General features: G+C 42.2%; 1 protein-coding gene across 1 annotated transcript in view; it reads right to left on the reverse strand.

Moving 5' to 3' along the window:
- LOC130110628 (NACHT, LRR and PYD domains-containing protein 12-like) overlaps window positions 1–19418 on the reverse strand; it is a 571318-nt gene that overhangs the window by 548387 nt on the left and 3513 nt on the right. The window contains 7 exon segments of the mRNA XM_056277791.1: window positions 9453–9626; window positions 11921–12094; window positions 13890–13985; window positions 13987–14060; window positions 14522–16334; window positions 16901–17109; window positions 17298–17376. Of these exon segments, the coding sequence (XP_056133766.1) occupies window positions 9453–9626; window positions 11921–12094; window positions 13890–13985; window positions 13987–14060; window positions 14522–16334; window positions 16901–17109; window positions 17298–17376 (2619 nt within the window).

The raw sequence follows: 19418 nt of genomic DNA on the forward strand, positions 1-19418 counted from the left end.
GAACCTCTACACAGGGTTACCACCTCACATTCATGTGTTCATATAAGCACATGTGTATTTAAGTTGTGTTTGATACACTACAATATAATCTTAACCAGTGCAGTATTTTTCAGGTGAAAACAGAGTTACACTGCAAACTGAAACAAGAAACATGAATTATGAATATGTAGTTGGAATATGGTCAGAAGGAAGGCCTTGCTATGCCTGTTAGACTATTTCCCTTTTTTGTCTGAAAACCAAACTGTGTTGATTTGTAATGTGTTGATATGACCTCTTTGCTGGTGTATGTGCTCATGGAAAGCGGTTGACAGGAAGTAGAAAGTAGAACCAGAACTTGTTACTACAACTGGTCTGTAATTCCTCCAGTCAGAGAAAAGACCACCCAGGTTATAGTGCAGTATGGTATGTACTCCCTTAGGATTTTTGTGCCAAAATTGATTTTTTTTGCTGTTTTGGCTTCTATAGGGACCAAACTGTCAGAAAATGATGGGTGCCAATTTTTAAGACCCCCACCCCCTTTCTGAGCGCCCCCTATCCAAAATTGATGTTCAATATGTGAAGAAAAAAACAACTTAATCCCAAGAAAACAGATAGCATAGTTTTTTCTATTGATTCTGTTACCTCTAGGCATGCTTAAGAACATACTAAAAATCTAGGAAAATCTACCTCCTGGAAATGCATCATTTTCAAGATGGCATCCAATATGGCTGCCAGGAGCTTAAAATGGCTATATCTCAGTTTCTATTCAAGCTAGAAAGCTGATTTTGGTGTCTAATCTTAGGTTTTTGGGCTCAAGGAATTCAACTGAATCAGTGAAATTTCCATCATTTACTTATTTATTGTCAAATCCAAGATGGTGTCCATCCTACGGCGATGTCCCATTGTACTAAATTAGGTAAAAACAACAAATTTGCCTTTTTTGTGAAAGGGAACATAATAACTGTCATATTTAATGTGAAAAATGGAAGACATTTATTAAACGTTTCTATTATGTAAATAACCACACAGTAGTCGAGTAATCCAGTAAGACAGGTTTATCTTTCAGTTAAGCATACTGTATGTTGTTTATAGCAGCATATACATGACGACAAGCAGCAGTAAAAAGTTGCACTTAGTATCCAATTGAAAAAAAAAGTTACTCTATGTTGCGCCAGTAGGTAAATAGAGAGTAAGAAAAAGCTGCTAAATTCCCCAAAAACATCTACAACAAAACAAAACAAATACAGGTGATGATAAAGGAATTTAAATAATACTTGATGATCTATTCATCAGCATTGTCATCTTCTGGAATGTACTCACTTGTTGTGTTTGCACAGTCTCCACCATAACATTTGCAGAGAGGAGTGCAAGGCAGGTGATTCTTTGAGCAGCTGCACTGTCCCTTGCAACCTACTTTGCAGCCACATTTGATGAGCTCAAGTACTGCCTGTGGTGCAGGGAGGGCAAGACACCTGACTGGAACATATCCGCCACTCACTGAACTCCATCCATTCTGTTCGATTTGTGGAAGCTCAGGGCAATTCGTCTTGTATGACTTATCTCGCATTGTGACATAATTGGAACGTAGGATATGGGGTAGCAATGCAGCACGAGTTGGAGGTAGCATCTCACCCTCCAGGTTCTTTGATCGGAATAGTTCCCATCTGAGTGATGGCAGGGTTGTTGGACCTTTTGAGCTGTAAACACAGCACATAAAATTCTCTAATGCCTTCACTAGTGATGGGAGCTCACCATTGATAAGCTCAGGGGGAATGGAACCCTTGCCAAGGTCCTTGAAGCAGACAATGGCAGGATCATCATCATCAAGCTTCAGGTATGCGTTGATCCACGTCTTTTTGGAGATTCCAACAAATTTTCCTCCCCAGTCAGCACCAGAAAAATTGTGCAGGCCAGGTAATCCCTGACATTTCTGACGTCCAATAACATGAACACGCTCAAAAACATTTATTTCCCGTTTCTTTGCACCTTTGCCTGTTGAAAATGTCAGAGAAGTTGGAGTTGCAATGCATTCACATGATACTAAATCAAGTAGCAGTAAGAGGACATCAGTGTCGGGTGACCAAACACATATGTCTCGTGAGGCACCATTGGCAGCAGAGGCAAGGACTTGATGAGGTATTAGGGTATCGGCCTCTTCATGTGTGTGTGCCTCCACAAAATCACGTCCCTTGATGAAGGTGTCATAGATGACAACCAGTAAGAAAGAACTGTCCTTTGAGAAATACTCTAGCAGTCCCTGGCCCAACTCACATGTCAGCTTCTTCTTGGTCGATGATGCAGAGAGGAGATCCTTGATCGACATAGTGAGCTTCATCTCTGGATGGATTTCGTATTCTACAGAAGTAGTTGCTCTCTTCTGTCGAGTATTCTTCTTTAATGACTCATCCATATATCGATCAAAGACAACTCGACCCTCATGATAGCCAGCCATCATTGTTTTGATGCGTTTGTTAAATGCGTCCTGAAGGTCTGACAGCTTCCGCATGGTTGGTGTCTTTTTCATGCTCTGAAGCACACCCATGGCATCAACTATTAGAACTTTGATAGGGACACCTGGAGGATCTTCTTGCATTGGATCAGGCTTTGGGACAGCTTCAAGGAGCTCTGCCTTGGCATCTTCAATTGCATGCACGAGACTAGCTTTGTCTGTAGGGATGTACAAGGTTCCATCCACAGCACACAGAGAGCAGGGAACCATTGACATTTCATAGTCTCCAATTGTCTCCTCAAGTTTGGGAACTAGACTTGGTCGACTGCCTTGGATGATGAGAAATCTTCCAAGCAGTTCACGTTCCTCACGCAACTTGATGACCTTGTCTCCAACACGTACCTTTGTTTTCTCCATCCAGTTTGAAAAGGTCTTCAACTTGAGTTTCTTCATTTTGTCCCACACTGAGAGTGTTGACGTAGCGATCAAACGTTCAGAAACAAACTCCTCAAAGCGCTTCTGACCCTTTTCCGCAAACTGGAGAATATCATGCTTTGCCGCATCTGTCACAAGCGCTGATGAAACAAGACTCTTTAATGGTGTTTTTTCTTTGAATGGATTGCCTCCACAGTGCAACTCAATCAAGTCACGTAGCTTCAGTGCATTTGTTCTTGACCTCAATGCAATCTCTCCTGAGAGATGATAATGCTCTGTCCTTGAAGTAGATCTGGAAGCTTTTGGGAAGCTCTTGAGGTACTGATTCACTAGATTAGCAAGATGAGGTGTGGCAATGATCAGCCGGTCCAGAGCTGCTTCATCTCTACTGAGTCCTACCATCCCACCATGTCCCTTTAGCTTCTTGATTTCCTGCTCGAGGGCTTGATCAGTGAAGAGATGAGTGAAGGGTATCTCTGACTTTGCCACCACAAATGCACCAGACTTCAGTGCATCCCATGTTTCTGGGTCATCTTTTTCAAGAGCATTCATTTGAGCAAGATTGACTGGCATCAAGCGGGAATAGTTGAGGAGATCATGAGCAAAGAAATACTTGATGAGATTCTCTAATGAAGACAAGTATCCCTCCCAGTCACCTGAGCGGCAAGAGCTGATGAGATTAAGAAGACTCTCTACCTGGTGAAGATACTGGGTTAAGAATTGAGTGAACTCACCAATGTCTTTTTCATCTTCGAGTGGCTTGACATTTTCTGTGTACCAGGATTGGATTTCTTCAAAGATCTCTACCATCAGTGGGTTACGTTCATGGAGTTTGTCCTTGAGAGCAATGCATTGCATCTGAATTGGACAATTTGGAAGTTTTGACAAGATGACATCAAATTGCAACATCAAAATTGCAAGGCTCGTAGTGATGTGGTACTCAAGGCCTCATTTGTAAGCTTTGCCACCAAAGATACCACGAAGAGCTGCTGATGTGTATGCACCACTTTCAATAGCACATATGTCAAGGCCACTTCCATCAACTGTTTTACCTAGACCATGCAACACAGCAAATGCAATGTGAAGAGTTCCAGCTCTTAGGATCCAGTTGGTGTTTCCAACTGACTGCTGAATCTTCAATGCACAGGAGTAAAGGTCAAGATCTAGGGTTATCAGTGTTTTTCTGTGAGGGCCAATGACAGTGGCAGAGATACCCTGGGTTAACTTCAAAGCGATATAGAGGGTAGCATAATCTGTTGGCGAGGTCTTAAACAGTGGAGCAATCGCCCCTGTGTTTGTTGAGGTGCAACTGTTAGAGGACTGATAACAGTAGAGATTTAGTTGCAGCCCAAGTTGGCATCACATCTTCCTTCTTCAATTTCACTGATTTATGCCTTTGTTCTTTGATCGACACAATAGAGTCATCTTGATTTCTGTCGTTATTAGATTCAGCATGGCTTCTCTCTTCTTCACTCTTCTGGGTCTGTTTGCTTGCTTGCCCCCCTGTTATCATCAGTTGCAAGGTAGTTTGTGAATGCCCAGGTGTGAGTGAAGTCTTGGGAAATGAGATTGTTTCGGTTTCCTATCACAGACTCAAATCTCAATGGAGTGGTTTTGATCATTGGCTCCTGCAGCAAGTTTATATCAAATGCCAGAGGTGATGCCGTGAGAGGTTTTTCTGTTATAACAAGTGGTTGGTTCATCAGGTCTCCATCTTCATCCTGCTGGTTGATTACAACCACTGTGCCATGGAAGGTTTCTTGCCCAGTGGCTGTGTCTTCCAAAAGATCAATATTGTCAATAGCAAACCAGATGTTCACACCCTTCTTCACAAAGTCAGGGAGACAAAATCCGCCAGTATCCTTCATTCGTTGAAGAACAGACTGCTCCACACTTTTTTCTAAGTCAAGGATCTTCAAGTAGTCACTTCCAATGTAGACATCTGAGAGGTTCTGGACAAGGATCTTGTCACACACTCTAGAGTGGATAGCAAGGGGCAGTCTGATTGAGAGGGGTGTTTGGACATTTTGCCGAAAGGCATCGTCTTTCTTTGGCTGATGTTTCACCTAACGATCAGTGCGAGTGTTCTGGACTAGAAACTGGCATGCAACATCAACAGTTTTGTCTACTTCTTCATTCCGCATTCCAAACACTTTGACAACATGACTGCCAAGGAGGAGGTGACTTAGGAAGAACTGGAGTGAAGAGGCATTCTTAAAGTTATCAAATATCCCGGCAAATGACTAGCTGCACTTTTGCATGATCTCTGCCCGCAGTAGGTTAGCAACTTTCTTCAGGTTGCCAATAACCTGACCATCATTCATAGTGGAAATACTGCAATCAATAGCTTTGCTAACTACAGTTGATTTAACAAGCTTGTCTGGCTCATTTCGTTGCAGTGAGCTTACAAACTGGACATCTGGAAGTCGCTCACCAATGATCTTTTTCAGATGCTTGCGATAGTTTGTAGTCTCATCGACATCCATGTGATATCTTTTCAGGATCAACAAGTAAGCATCATTGACCTGAGCCATGTCAAGAGTAACATCGTCTGTGACGGTATTTTGAATGGCGAGGATTAACTGTTCGTCACATAAAGAGCGAATGAGTGATTCATTATCAGGATCTTTCTTTATTGTTGTGGTACGTTTTGCATTCCGCAAGCAATCCCTGTGTTAGTACTTTTCAAGAGCTGAAGCGTCACCAGCATACACTAGGTCTGCTACACAGATTCTTACTTGGTCATCTTGGGTCTGCTGCTTTATTTCAAGAAGCGTTTCAGCCATTGCATCAGAAAGAACACGGTGCAGTGGCTCTGAATCACCCTTGGAACAAAAGTCACAAGGTGAGAATAAACACACTTGCTCCTTTGGGACAGATTTCAACCGTTTAGGTCCAACAGATCCTGTAGTAATTGAAGGGCGCCCAGGTCCTCTTCTAGAACAGACAGGTGACTGAGGTCGGGATTGGTTAGCCCTGAGACGGTCAATTTTATTCTTGTTTATAACAGATTTTCGACACTCACTATGATAATGAACCAATTTCAGTTCCTTACTTCATTTAGGCCAGATAAGTAGTCGGAAAGTTCCTCAAAATCACTTTGACCTAAAGAAACTCTGTCCCTGCAAGCCTTGCAGTAGGTCATCAATCATGGCTGGATTTTTAACTAGTCGCTTGGCAGGGGTGGCACCTTCTTTGCAGATCACGCAAATGTTGCATTCCTCTGCCATATTGACCAGATCTCATCCCACCTTAGCTCACAAGTTGTCTAATTTGTTGGATGCCAGACAGATGAAACCTAATGATGGGAAAACAATGTAAATATATATTTTGAACTAGAAGGCTTGGTTTAAATTTCATCAGAAAAATATGACACATTTACCAGATCATTCTCAGCCCACCTTAGCTTACCGTTTAGCTTAGCTTTCTAGTTCGTTGTTGTAGGTTGTCGGATCTGTGCATGCCAGCCAGATGAAACCTAATGATGGGAAAACAATGTAATTATAAATATGTGCAAATGTTGGCTTTTAAATCTAGCGGGCATGGTTTAAATTTAGCCCACCTTAGCTTATTGTTAGTAGTCCAAAATTGTTGGATCAGGGCATGTCAGACTGAAAGATTAGACCTAATAATGGGAAAACAATGTAAATATATGTCAAAATATGTGTAAACATTGGCATATAAATCTTTCAGGCTTGTTTTAAATTTCACCTGAATGATAAAAAATTAAAATAAAAGTATCACTTACCAGGTAGTTGCTTTCAGCAATTCCATGAATGTGATTCTCAAAATGTTGACTCTTCAAATCTATTGTGGTGTTTGTTTTGTTGTTGTTTTCGTATTGGCCTATTTTTATTTTATTTTATCTTGAGTACTGTTATTTTTTGTTTTCAGTCAGCTACAAACACAGCTGTGCTTTAATTATGATCTCACCTGTTTGAAATGAACCAAATTAACAAGGATTATGCTACAATGGCCACATTTCAACCCTTATTTTTTCAGAGTCAGAACAGGAATGTCTTTCAGAATGGTCAACACCTTCAGTAAAGTATTAATTGTCACTGGATGCCCATGAAAAATAATTGTAAAAGTTATATTGGCCAAGAAAAGAGCAGGAGTGGAAAGAGGAGAGTAATGATGAATGGGATAGGCACAAGGGTCAGTCCGGGGTGTCCCAGGTGAGGAACCAAAAGTCCGACAAATACTCTTCTAGCTGTTTTAATAGTGTTATAAATCAACTCAGAATATTTCAAAACCTACAAAAGAACTATAATATTATAAAAATTGGACATTAAAATCCACTTCAGCCCCAGGCAATTTTTTTGAATTTTCGCCCAAAATTACATGCCCAAAATAATTCAGTAATAGCTCCGCAAGTACAGGGCCCAGATGCACAATTCTGGTGTCTATGTATAGGTAACACCTGGAAAAATGTACTTAAAGTGGAAGTTTAGTTGTACCGTCCACCAGGACAGAAGGACTGCAGATAAACTACAGCAGAAATTCAATTTTTTAGGTTCGCCTAAACAAAACTTACAATTTGAGTGTGAATAACATCAGTAATACCATTTACCAGCAGGCCACGGATATTTGGATCGGTTCTGCAACTTCTCAAGTGCATCTCCTCCAAATTTGGTGTTATACAACTGAAGCATGACAATTCTACAGCCATTTTAGTAAGAGTAGTCCCAGGCGGACTTCTATTTTACTGTTCTGGGAGGTCCCAAAATAGATGGCCCCCAAGAATTGGGGGTGGGGGTCAGAAAATTTGGCACCCTTCATTTTCTGTTAGTTTTGTCCCTATAGAAGCCAAAACAGCAAAAAAATCAATTTTGGCACAAAAATCCTACGTGAGCTGTTTTTTTGACATAGCATACCGCACTATTTGGATGTACTGACTGCCATTAAAGTGGATGTAAATGAGGACTGAAGTGGTCCTGTGTTGTAGAGGTTTAGGAATACTAATGTAGCGCTATCTATCCCTTTTAACTGTCAAGGACAACGCTCCTGAGTTCTCTATACAACTCGGTATCCAATAAACTATTGAAGTATGTTAACTTCGCTTCTTATGTGTTTCAAGTATGTTCCAACGGCTCTAAATGTCTTACAGTGTCATCTGATAACTCCAACTAAAAATGCTGACTACCACTTTAATGCGCTTAAATATGGCATAGGACCCCTTTAAGGCAATCTAACATGGTCTAGACACCTCAATGTGTCACCGAGTAACTTATATTAAAACGGTGGACTAGCCCTTTAAGGTTCTAAAATATGGTGTATTAGCCCTTGAAGGTTATATACAATGGTCTACACATCTCTGGGTGTCACTGGGTTACTTCCAGTAAAAAGGTGGACTAGCCCTTTAAGGTTGTCTCAACATGTCACTTACCATAGCCTAGACACCACAGGAATAAACACACATGAATAATCCACCCTCACACAGGTACATAGAATTATATATACAAATGTATTATGAGTATGAATTATTAGAATGAATGAAAGTAATACGCCTCAATAGCTAACAAGCATCTGCATTCATATACACACAAATGAATCAGACCAACACATTAGCATACAGCTCAACAACCCTATAACTAAGCCGGCAATAAAATAAAAGAAAGTCAACCTCCAGTTGCAGGCCTGTTTCTTTATCGGGTACGTTGGGACCCTAAACAGCCCTCTTCGCTCCCCTTGGGAGCCCGCACTTCCAGCTTGTACTCACAAAGAATGAATGCTCCTCTTCGTCTCGCGCTTCCCGCCGCAGTGCAGCAACGGACGTCAGGCCGGCAGCCATCCTAGCTAACTGGCTAGTTAGCCGTTAGCACCATCTCACGGTCGAACCGTGCGCTCGCCTCGGCAGCACAACACGGCAACAGACGACTCCTTCTGCGTTCCTCGATGGTCGCATGAACACAACACTACACTGTAACTGATAACGTTACTTCGCTAAACTAGAAGACGGCCCGACTCACTGTGGGGAGAGCCCCTTACCGCATCCAGTCCATTCGCGCGTCTTGCTGTGCTAGCAACGAACACCGACTGGCTAGCTCGCTCCGTAACGTCGCTGGGTCCACATATGGGACTGACGAGTAGTCAGTTTGTCTCCCCAGTCCACACAAACAGTTCCCGGGATGGGTCTCGGTCAGACACCTGCACACATCACTGTTCACTAAACTTCAATTACATTTATCTCACCACGAGGTAGCATATAACAACTCGACATCAAACTGCTCCGTTGCTCACACCAGGGACGAGTAACCTCCCTTCTCTCTCCCAGTTCAGTCTGACGTTCCCCGCTGCCCTCTCAACCAATCACATTCAAGGTAAGGTATTCTCTCCACAGCCAACCAATCACAACAATGGTAAGTTATTCTCTCCACAGCCAACCAATCACAACAATGGTTACGTTTCAATAATAGAAGTAAATGCATTTCACATTGGTAAACAACTGTTTTGCAGAACAATATCAACAAAATAATATATTCATATTCAAAAAGTAAACAAAATAACAAACATAGGCCAAACTCTTATCTAATAGTGCAATATAATATATCTAAGGCCTATAATTTAACCACAGGGTTACACTGACCTGAGAGTTTCCAGTCTACACTGTGGACTCCCCAGTCCAGCAGAGAGCAGCTTCACTCCTGAATCCTGCACATCATTGTTACTCAGGTCCAGCTCTCTCACACTAGAGGAGTTGGAGCTGAGAACTGAGGACACAACTTCACAGCTTCTGTCTGACAGATTACAGGAACTCAACCTGAATGAACACAGACACACACACACACACACACACACACACACACACACACACACACACACACACACACACACACACACACACACACACACTCACACACACACACATATATAGCATTCTATCATATTCTAAAGGCTTTAATACTTTTGATTTTACTACCTGTTGTCATCATTACAACAGTTTGGATAATAGTACTTTATGACAGCACTCATCTGAACATAGATATTACAAATGGTTACTAATACAAGAGTACTATGATTGCTGCCACTTTTATAACTCATCCCACTACAACTGCGAATACTACTACTACCACTACTACTACTACTACTGTTGCTACTAGTACAATGATTACAGCTACCTACTACGATTATTACAACTACTGTTACTACTGCTACTACTTTGGTACTATGGTTACTACTCTGTGTATGCTTTATATGAAGTGAAAGTACAGACATAAAAAGACACACAAAACGAAAACATCTGGCAAGCAGATGTTCTCAGTAAGTAGATGTTTCTCTCATCCGGGTTTGTGATCCTGCTGCCTCTGAGACACAAACGCGGTTCTTTTTTAGAGGGAGTCAAATCCCCGAACGTCCACCCTGGTGGGCCACGAATCCACCCAGTCACTACATATACAGTACCAGTCCCTTCATATACAGTACCAGTCACTACATATACAGTACCAGTCACTACATATACAGTACCAGTCACTTCATATGCAGTACCAGTCACTTCATATACAATACCAGTCAAAAGTCTGCCTATATCTGAATCTCTTTTTAAAACAAATTTGAATTTAAAGAATATATTATAAAATGTCCTCCAGCTCAACAAGTATTTTCATTTAGTAAAAATAAAGAAACATCCTACTATCAGACTGAGTAGGTGTGTCCAATCTGTTGACTGGTATTGTATAAGATCATGTACCCAGTCTGAGTCCAGTAGATTACCCCCAAAATTTAGAAGACTCCAATTACTTTGTACTAATACTGGTAACACTGCTACTACTACCATCACCAATACTATTACTCCCACTGCTTTTACAAACCCAATTCCAGTTACTACTACTGTTCATACTACTTCTTCTTTCGGCTTGTTCCCTGTTTCTCGGGGGTCGCCACAGTGGATTTTACAGTTTCCATCGGTACCGTGTGAGGACACAGCACCAATGGTGCCCATTGTTAACCCGGGCCTCGACCGTTGCGATATAGTCTTGTCAATCTGCAAAAAGATTTGGTAAAATTTTAGGTCAGAAGCCTTTCCTGACACAACACTAACCCTCTGGACGGGGCACAGGTAAAGCGCTGGACGCCGTCCCAGTATTCATGGACTTGTGTCCATGCCTGTCACCTGACTACTGTTCATACTACATCTACTATTACTTCTGCTGCTGCTACTGATGCTGTCACTGCTTATACTACTGCTACCACTACTGCTACCACTACTAATCACAATGATACAGGGATTACTATACTGCAATTACTGCTACTACAAGTACTACTGCTACTACTACTGCTACCACTACTAATCACAATGATACTGAGATTACCATACTGCGATTACTGCTACTGCAAGTACTACTACTACTACTGCAGTTAAACCCAGCAGTGTTTAGAGTACACGTGTATGATGAGACGGCTGCCAATGTGAAGCAGAACACTCACCACACACTGGTTATAAAGAGCAGGACACAAAGGTTTAATCCAGCCAATCAGGTAGGAAGGATGGTCAGGTGGTCTTGAGGGTAATGACCTGATTGGATATTTAACCAGTGACGTTTGTAAGTCCCCTGCTCATTATGAAAGACGTCCTGCCATCTTTTACCCCCACAGTGAGTCAGGACCTCATTTAACGTCTCATATGAAGAACGTCACCCGGAACTGCACAGTGTCCTTTCTCACTGTATAGGAGCATTGCTGATGCCAGCTCCAGGCTGCCCCCTACTTGCTACTACTACTATTGCTTCTACTACTACAGTTACAACTAATACAATTTCTGCTACCACTATTCATATTTCTACTAATGGCCATTTTTGGAATTGCTGTTTGTACAAATAATAACTGATCGAACTGTTATCGTTACTATTATTTTAGTAGTGAATACATATTGTACTTATTGTACTTATAAAAACTATTGTACTTGTAAAAACTTCAACAACTATTGGAGCATCTACAACAAGTAATTCCTCCAATCAGAGAAAAGACCACACAGGTTAGGATGTACTGACTGCCATTAAAGTGGATGTAAATGAGGACTGAAGTGGTCCTGTGTTGTAGAGGTTTAGGAATACTGACCTGAGAGTTTCCAGTCTACATGGTGGACTCCCCAGTCTAGCAGAGAGCAGCTTCACCCCTGAATCCTGCAGATCATTGTTACTCAGGTCCAGCTCTCTCACACTAGAGGAGTTGGAGCTGAAAACTGAGGACAAAACTTCACAGCTTCTGTCTGACAGATTACAGGAACTCAACCTGAATGGACACACACACACACACACACACACACACACACACACACACACACACACACACACACACACACACACACACACACACACACACACACACACACACACACACACACACAATTTAATGACCACAGTGAGTCAGGACCTCGGTTTTAACGTCTCATCAGAAGGACGGCATCTCCTACACCACTGTGTCCCCATCACTGCACAGGGGCACTTTTTTTAGTCCCAGAGGCAAGACTGCCCCCTACTGGCCCACCAACACCAAATCCAGCAGTAACTCAGTTTTCCCGGGAGGTCTGCAATCCAAGTACTAGCCAAGCCCACCCCTGCTTAGCTTCTGTCATTGGGCAGAGCCAGGGTACATGTTGGTATGGCTGCCAGCAAACCAACCCAACCTGAGTTAACTGGTACCACTACAGTGGTCAACAACTTCCTCTGTCAACTCAGGTCACATGATCAGACTAGGGTTCATGTTGGCATGCACACTTTTCTTTGTTATTCTTTACAGCAGCTGCAACCCTAGTTGTATGAAGAGGTCTTGGATACAAATCAGGACTAAATATAAAACATGATCCAAAGTGGTCAGTATTCCCTGTCCTTATTCTTTCAGTGGTGTGAATGTGTGCTACTGTACAACACATTAACACTTTATATGATTTGCACCAAACTGAATAAAAAAAAAAAAAAACAAGTGAACTAAAAGGACAGGGGGGCATCCATCTCTGCCAGAAGATCCTCCAGTAAAGAAGTTGTCCATCTCTAATAATGAGGGGTGGTCTAACATGGTGGGGGTCCAGAAAGGTGTGTGTTGTGGCCCTGCTGCTGGCAGCTCCAAGCAGACCTCTCTGACAGCAGATAGTCTATGTAAATGAGAGTTTATGCTTTACAGCTGTGATGTGAGCACATGTGGCTGAGTGTACTGACCATCTGCACTTTTGAGGGAAATCCTGATATTAATGAGCCAACACACACAGTCATGAAGCCCCACAGAGAGGTATCAAACCCAGCAGTGAACAAGGACCACACAGCTTTATAGATCATGTGATGAGTACACACATCATATAGATGATGTCATTAACACACTGTCATGTTTTGTTCTTAGGGGGGTACAGTGATGAGGACAAATTGTGTGCTCAGAGAGCTGCAGAGGTCAATGCATCCTTTTGTGTTGTCATAGTAGAGATGTGAGTGTGAACACACTGCCAGAGGAAGTGATGCCTCCTTCACTCCTAGTCAGTCTGTAATAGGAAGATGAAGTCGCTCTTCACCCCCAGAACCTGTGGCCTGTACCTCCACATTTAAAAGACAGACAAAACCACTAAAACATGAACCTCTACACAGGGTTACCACCTCACATTCATGTGTTCATACAAGCACATGTGTGTTTAAGTTGTGTTTGATACACTACAATATAATCTTAAACAGTGCAGTATTTTTCAGGTGAAAACAGAGTTACACTGCAAACTGAAACAAGAAATATGAATTATAAATATGTAGTTGGGATATGGTCAGAAGGAAGGCCTTGCTATGCCTGTTAGACTATTTCACCTTTTTCTCTGAAAACCAAACTGTATTGATTTGTAATGTGTTGACATGACCTCTTTGCTGGTGTATGTGCTCATGGAAAGCGGTTGACAGAAAGTAGAAAGTAGAACCAGAGCTTGTTACTACAACTGGTCTGTAATTCCTCCAGTCAGAGAAAAGACCACCCAGGTTAGGATGTACTGACTGCCATTAAAGTGGATGTAAATGAGGACTGAATTGGCCCTGTGTTGTAGAGATTTAGGATTACTGACCTGAGAGCTTCCAGTCTACATTGTGGACTCCCCAGTCCAGCAGAGAGCAGCTTCACTCCTGAATCCTGCAGATCATTGTTACTCAGGTCCAGCTCTCACACTAAAGGAGTTGGAGCTGAGAACTGAGGACACAACTTCACAGCTTCTGTCTGACAGATTACAGGAACTCAACTTTGTTTGTGTGGACACACACACACACACACACACACACACACACACACACACACACACACACACACACAAACACACACACACATACACACACACACACGCAATGGCTCATTCCTATAATACAATTTGTACTACTACTACTACCACTCTGACTACTAATACTATTGTTACTACTAGACTAGTACTACTGCTACTACTCCTATTACTGCTTTTACTACTTCTGCTAATTCCACTACTACCTGCTTCTTTTATGATTACTGCTACTTACAACTATTACAACTACTGTTTTAATAGCTGTAATTATTCTATCATTTTAATGTCTTTAATACTTTTGATTTTAGAACCTGTAACCCCAATAAAAGTTTCAATAATCAGTGTAATAAAACAATATTTTATCACCAATGAAAAATAATAACACATAATAGATTTAGTACTTTAAAAGGCCTAATCCATATACTTACAGAGCTGTACTGGAGGCTTTTGACCACTGGCAGCAGCCTCAGAAGACCCTCCTCTGTAGCAGAGTATTTCTTCAGGTCAAACACATCCAGCTCCTCTTCTGAAGACAGTAAGATGAAGACCAGAGCTGACCACTGAGCAGGAGAGAGTCGGTCTGTGGAGAGTCTTCCTGATGTCAGGTACTGTTGGATCTCCTCCACTGGAGAATGGTCATTCAGTTCATTCAGACAGTGGAACAGATTGATGCTTCTCTCTGGAGAGAGATCCTCCCTGATCTTCTTCTGGATGTACAGGACTGTTTGCTGATTGTTCTGTGACTTACTTCCTGTCTTTCCCAGCAGGCCTCGTAGGAGATTCTGATTGGGTTCCAGTGAGAGGCCCAAGAGGAAGCGCAGGAACAAGTCCAGATGTCCGTTTGGACTCTCTAACGCCTTGTCCACTGCTGTCTGGTAGAGGTCTGGTTGTATAGGTTTATATCTAAATAGTTTAAGCCAGATGGAGGTTGACTGTGTTGCTGACAGCAGATTGACTCCAGTGTTGATGAATGAGAGAAAGACATAAAGAGCAGCAAGAAACTCTTGAATGCTCAGATGGACAAAGCAGAATACCTTGTCCTGGTACAGCCCGCACTCCTCTTTAAAGATCTGTGTGAACACTCCTGAATATACTGAGGCTGCTCTGATATCAATGCCACACTCTGTCAGGTCTGCTTCATAGAAGATCAGATTGCCTTTCTCCAGCTGTTTAAAGGCCAGTTTTCCCAGAGACTCAATCATCTTCCTGTTGTCTGTATTCCAGTGTGGCTCTGTTTCAGATCTCCCATGATACTTCACATTCCCCTGGATGGACTGAACCACCAGGAAGTGGATGTACATCTCAGTCAGGGTCTTGGGCATCTCTCCTCTCTCATCTGTTCTCAACACGTGATCCAGAACTGTAGCAGTGATCCAACAGAAGACTGGGATGTGACACATGATGTGGAGGCTTCGTGATGTCTTGATGTGTGAGATGATTCTCCTGGTCTGCTCCTCATCTCTGAATCTCTTCTTGAAGTACTCCTCCTTCTGTGGATCAGTGAACCCTCTCACCTCCGTCACCATGTCAACCCACTCAGGAGGGATCTGGTTGGCTGCTGCAGGCCGTATGGTTATCCAGAGGCGAGCAGAGGGAAGCAGTTTCCCCTTGATGAGGTTTGTCAGCAGCACATCCACTGAGGTGGACTTTGTGACATCAGTCCAGATCTCATTGTTCTGGAAGTCCAGAGGAAGTCGACACTCATCCAGACCATCAAAGATGAACACAACTTGGAACTGGTCAAAGCTGCAGATTCCTGCTTCTTTGGTTTCAATAAAGAAGTGATGAAGAAGTCCCACCAAGCTGAACTTTTTATCTTTCAGCACATTCAGCTCTCTGAACGTGAATGGAAATGTGAAGTGTATATTGTGGTTGGTTTTGTCTTCAGCCCAGTCCAGAGTGAACTTCTGTGTTAAGACTGTTTTCCCGATGCCAGCCACTCCCCTTGTCATCAATGTTCTGATTGGTTTATCTTGTCCAGGTAAGGGTTTAAAGATGTTTTCACATTTGATCGGTGTTTCTGGTCTCGCTGGTTTCCTGGATGCTGTTTCAATCTGTCTGACCTCATGTTCATTATTGACCTCTCCACTCCCTCCCTCTGTGATGTAGAGCTCTGTGTAGACCTGATTCAGAAGTGTTGACTCTCTTGGTTTAGCAACACCCTCAAACAAACACTGAAACTTCCCCTTCAGAGCTGCTTTGAGGTTCCTCCGGCACAAGGGAACAGGGGTTTCTGAATAAACAAACCAGGAAATCAGTGAGTGGATGTTACTGTAAATGTAAGAAACAGAAACTTTACCAAACTCCATAGTATTAATTCAGCTCATCACTGGTGGATGGACAAGCAGGTTTTATTTAAAACAAACAATGAATACATGTATATAATTTATATAAAGGGTAGATTTATCCAAATATATTTCCACAAAAACATGTTACTTAATAATAATTAATTTCTACTGTCATAATATTTTGATGGCTATTGTCACATCTCTTGTAGTAACCATGTATTAGTCAGGAGATCTTTACTAGGATTATGGGGACAGTGATGATGTCTTAAAGAGGTTCTCTCTGGTATTATTGTTCTGATGTGAACCAATGTCATCAGCATTTTACACCCACATTAACCAATCAATAGTTTAACCAGATTATACATTAGATTTCTTTTCATTTACCATCCAAATGAAAACTGTCTGAACCTCCTGTGATAAATCTACATTTTCAGCAGGGTTTGAAAATAATTCCACCTCCCACTTTGCCTCTATTGACCCTTTACATGGTGTTGAGGCTTTTGAATAAAGAGTCTCTTACTGCTCTCCAGAGAGTCAGCCAGCTCCTCCTGCTTCATACTCCTCAGGAAGTGCAGTGTGATCTTCAGAAGTTCCTCTCTGGGACTCCTCCTCTGCTCCTCTTCCTCCTCCCTCTGTCTCTCTAAGCACTCTGGGTATTCTGGACTCAGATCCTTCTGGAACCTCTTCAGCTCCTTCTTCACAAAAGTGACAATGTTCTCCTCAAGCAGCTGGAAATGAATCAGTATATGAATTAAACTTTCATGTTAAACTCATGGAACAAAACATCAAGCCCATCTGTCATTGATTAAAAACCCACTGATGTAAACAGTGGAGCATGAAGACCATTATGACCAGAATGATTGGTTTTCATTTCATTTGTAGGTGAAGTAAAAGGTGTTGATGTACATTTACACACCATAAATATGGAGTCCAGGTCTGTTTGATGATCCTGGACAGACTGACCACTGAGAACCTCTGACCTCTCCTGGTGGTCTCTGTGGAGAACACATGACATGTCAGGTCTCTAGATATCAACACACACACACACACACACACACACACACACACACACACACACACGACCGCAGCATTGGCAGATTGGGCTACTTTTTATTTGATTGAGTGGGTAAAAATGGCTCTGATAAACATAATTATTATTACATACATACACCGGACGGACAGAGAAACTTTCTACTGAACAGTGAAAAAAAAGGGCTATTTTTGGGTGGGTTCAGGGCTCTGATTGGGCTATTCAAATCTGGCAACACACACACACACACACACACACACACACACACACACACACACACACACACACACACACACACACACACACACACACACACACACACACAGGAGGTTGAGGTGTGGTGTCCTGATGGATGCAGGTAGAAATTTCACTGGTCTACAAAAATATAGTTTTTTTTTTCTTGCATGGACTTTGGGAACTGTTTTTGGCTAATTTTGGGCTGCTGAATCCAAATCTGAGCTCAGATTTACTCTATCACATCAAGTTTTTGTGCTATCTGTATGCTCCTTATTCAGGATTTTACAAAAGTTGACCATCTAGTCTGGCAATCTTGGTGGGGATAAAAATGACCCCTATTCATTTCCTAGGTAATTTCATGCTAGGCTGAGTGTTTATTTGTCATATCTTTGAAATAAATGTATTTTATCATGTAATATCACATGTATTCTATAAATATATTGCTGATCTGATCCGAGATTTGAATTTGCCAAAACAATCTGCTGAGTTGTTGGCTTCCAGGCTGCAAGAGAAAAACCTTCTCAAACCTGGCAGAAGCGTCTCATTTTATCGCAATAGAGAGGCACAACTGAGGAAGTATTTCCACTCTGATGGTCAACTTGTATACTGCAATGATGTTGAAGGGCTTCTTCTCACTATGGGATTGCCTGCGTACCATTCAAGTGAGTGGAGACTCTTTATTGACAGTTCGAAAAGAAATTTGAAATGTCTTTTACTTCACAATGGGAACATCTATGGATCCATCCCTATAGGACACTCAGTGACTTTGAAGGAGGAGTATGCAAACATCAAGGTTGTACTTGAACAACTGAAGTACCACGATCATGAATGGTTGATTTGTGTGAATTTGAAAATGGTGAACTTCCTTTTGGGGCAACAAGGAGGTTACACCAAATACCCTTGTTTCCTATGCTACTGGGACAGTCGGGCTAAGGAGGAGCACTGGGTGAGAAAGGAATGGCCATCAAGGAATAGTTTGATACCTGGTGACAAGAACATCATTAATGAACCACTGGTTGATCAGAAAAATATAATCCTTCCACCATTGCACATCAAACTCGGTCTGATGAAGCAGTTTGTTAAAGCTCTTGATCACACTGGAGACTGCTTTGGCTACATACACTTACCGGCCACTTTATTAGGCACACCTGTCCAACTGCTCGTTAACGCACATTTCTAATCAGCCAATCACATGGCAGCAACTCAATGCATTTAGGCATGTAGACATGGTCAAGACGATCTGCTGCAGTTCAAACCGAGCATCAGAATGGGGAAGAAAGGTGATTTAAGTGACTTTGAACGTGGCATGGTTGTTGGTGCCAGACGGGCTGGTCCGAGTATTTCAGAACTGCTGATCTACTGGGATTTTCACGCACAACCATCTCTAGGGTTTACAGAGAATGGTCCGAAAAAGAGAAAATATCCAGTGAGTGGCAGTTCTGTGGGCGAAAATGCCTTGTTGATGCCAGAGGTCAGAGGAGAATGGCCAGACTGGTTCGAGCTGATAGAAAGGCAACAGTAACTCAAATAACCACTCATTACAACCGAGGTATGCAGAAGAGCATCTCTGAACGCACAACACGTCGAACCTTGAGGCAGATGGGCTACAGCAGCAGAAGACCACACCGGGTGCCACTCCTGTCAGCTAAGAACAGGAAACTGAGGCTACAATTCGCACAGGCTCACCAAAATTGGACAATAGAAGATTGGAAAAACGTTGCCTGGTCTGATGAGTCTCAATTTCTGCTGCGACATTCGGATGGTAGGGTC

This window comes from Lampris incognitus, chromosome 1, assembly GCF_029633865.1.
Source record: "Lampris incognitus isolate fLamInc1 chromosome 1, fLamInc1.hap2, whole genome shotgun sequence".
NCBI classification, from domain to species: domain Eukaryota; kingdom Metazoa; phylum Chordata; class Actinopteri; order Lampriformes; family Lampridae; genus Lampris; species Lampris incognitus.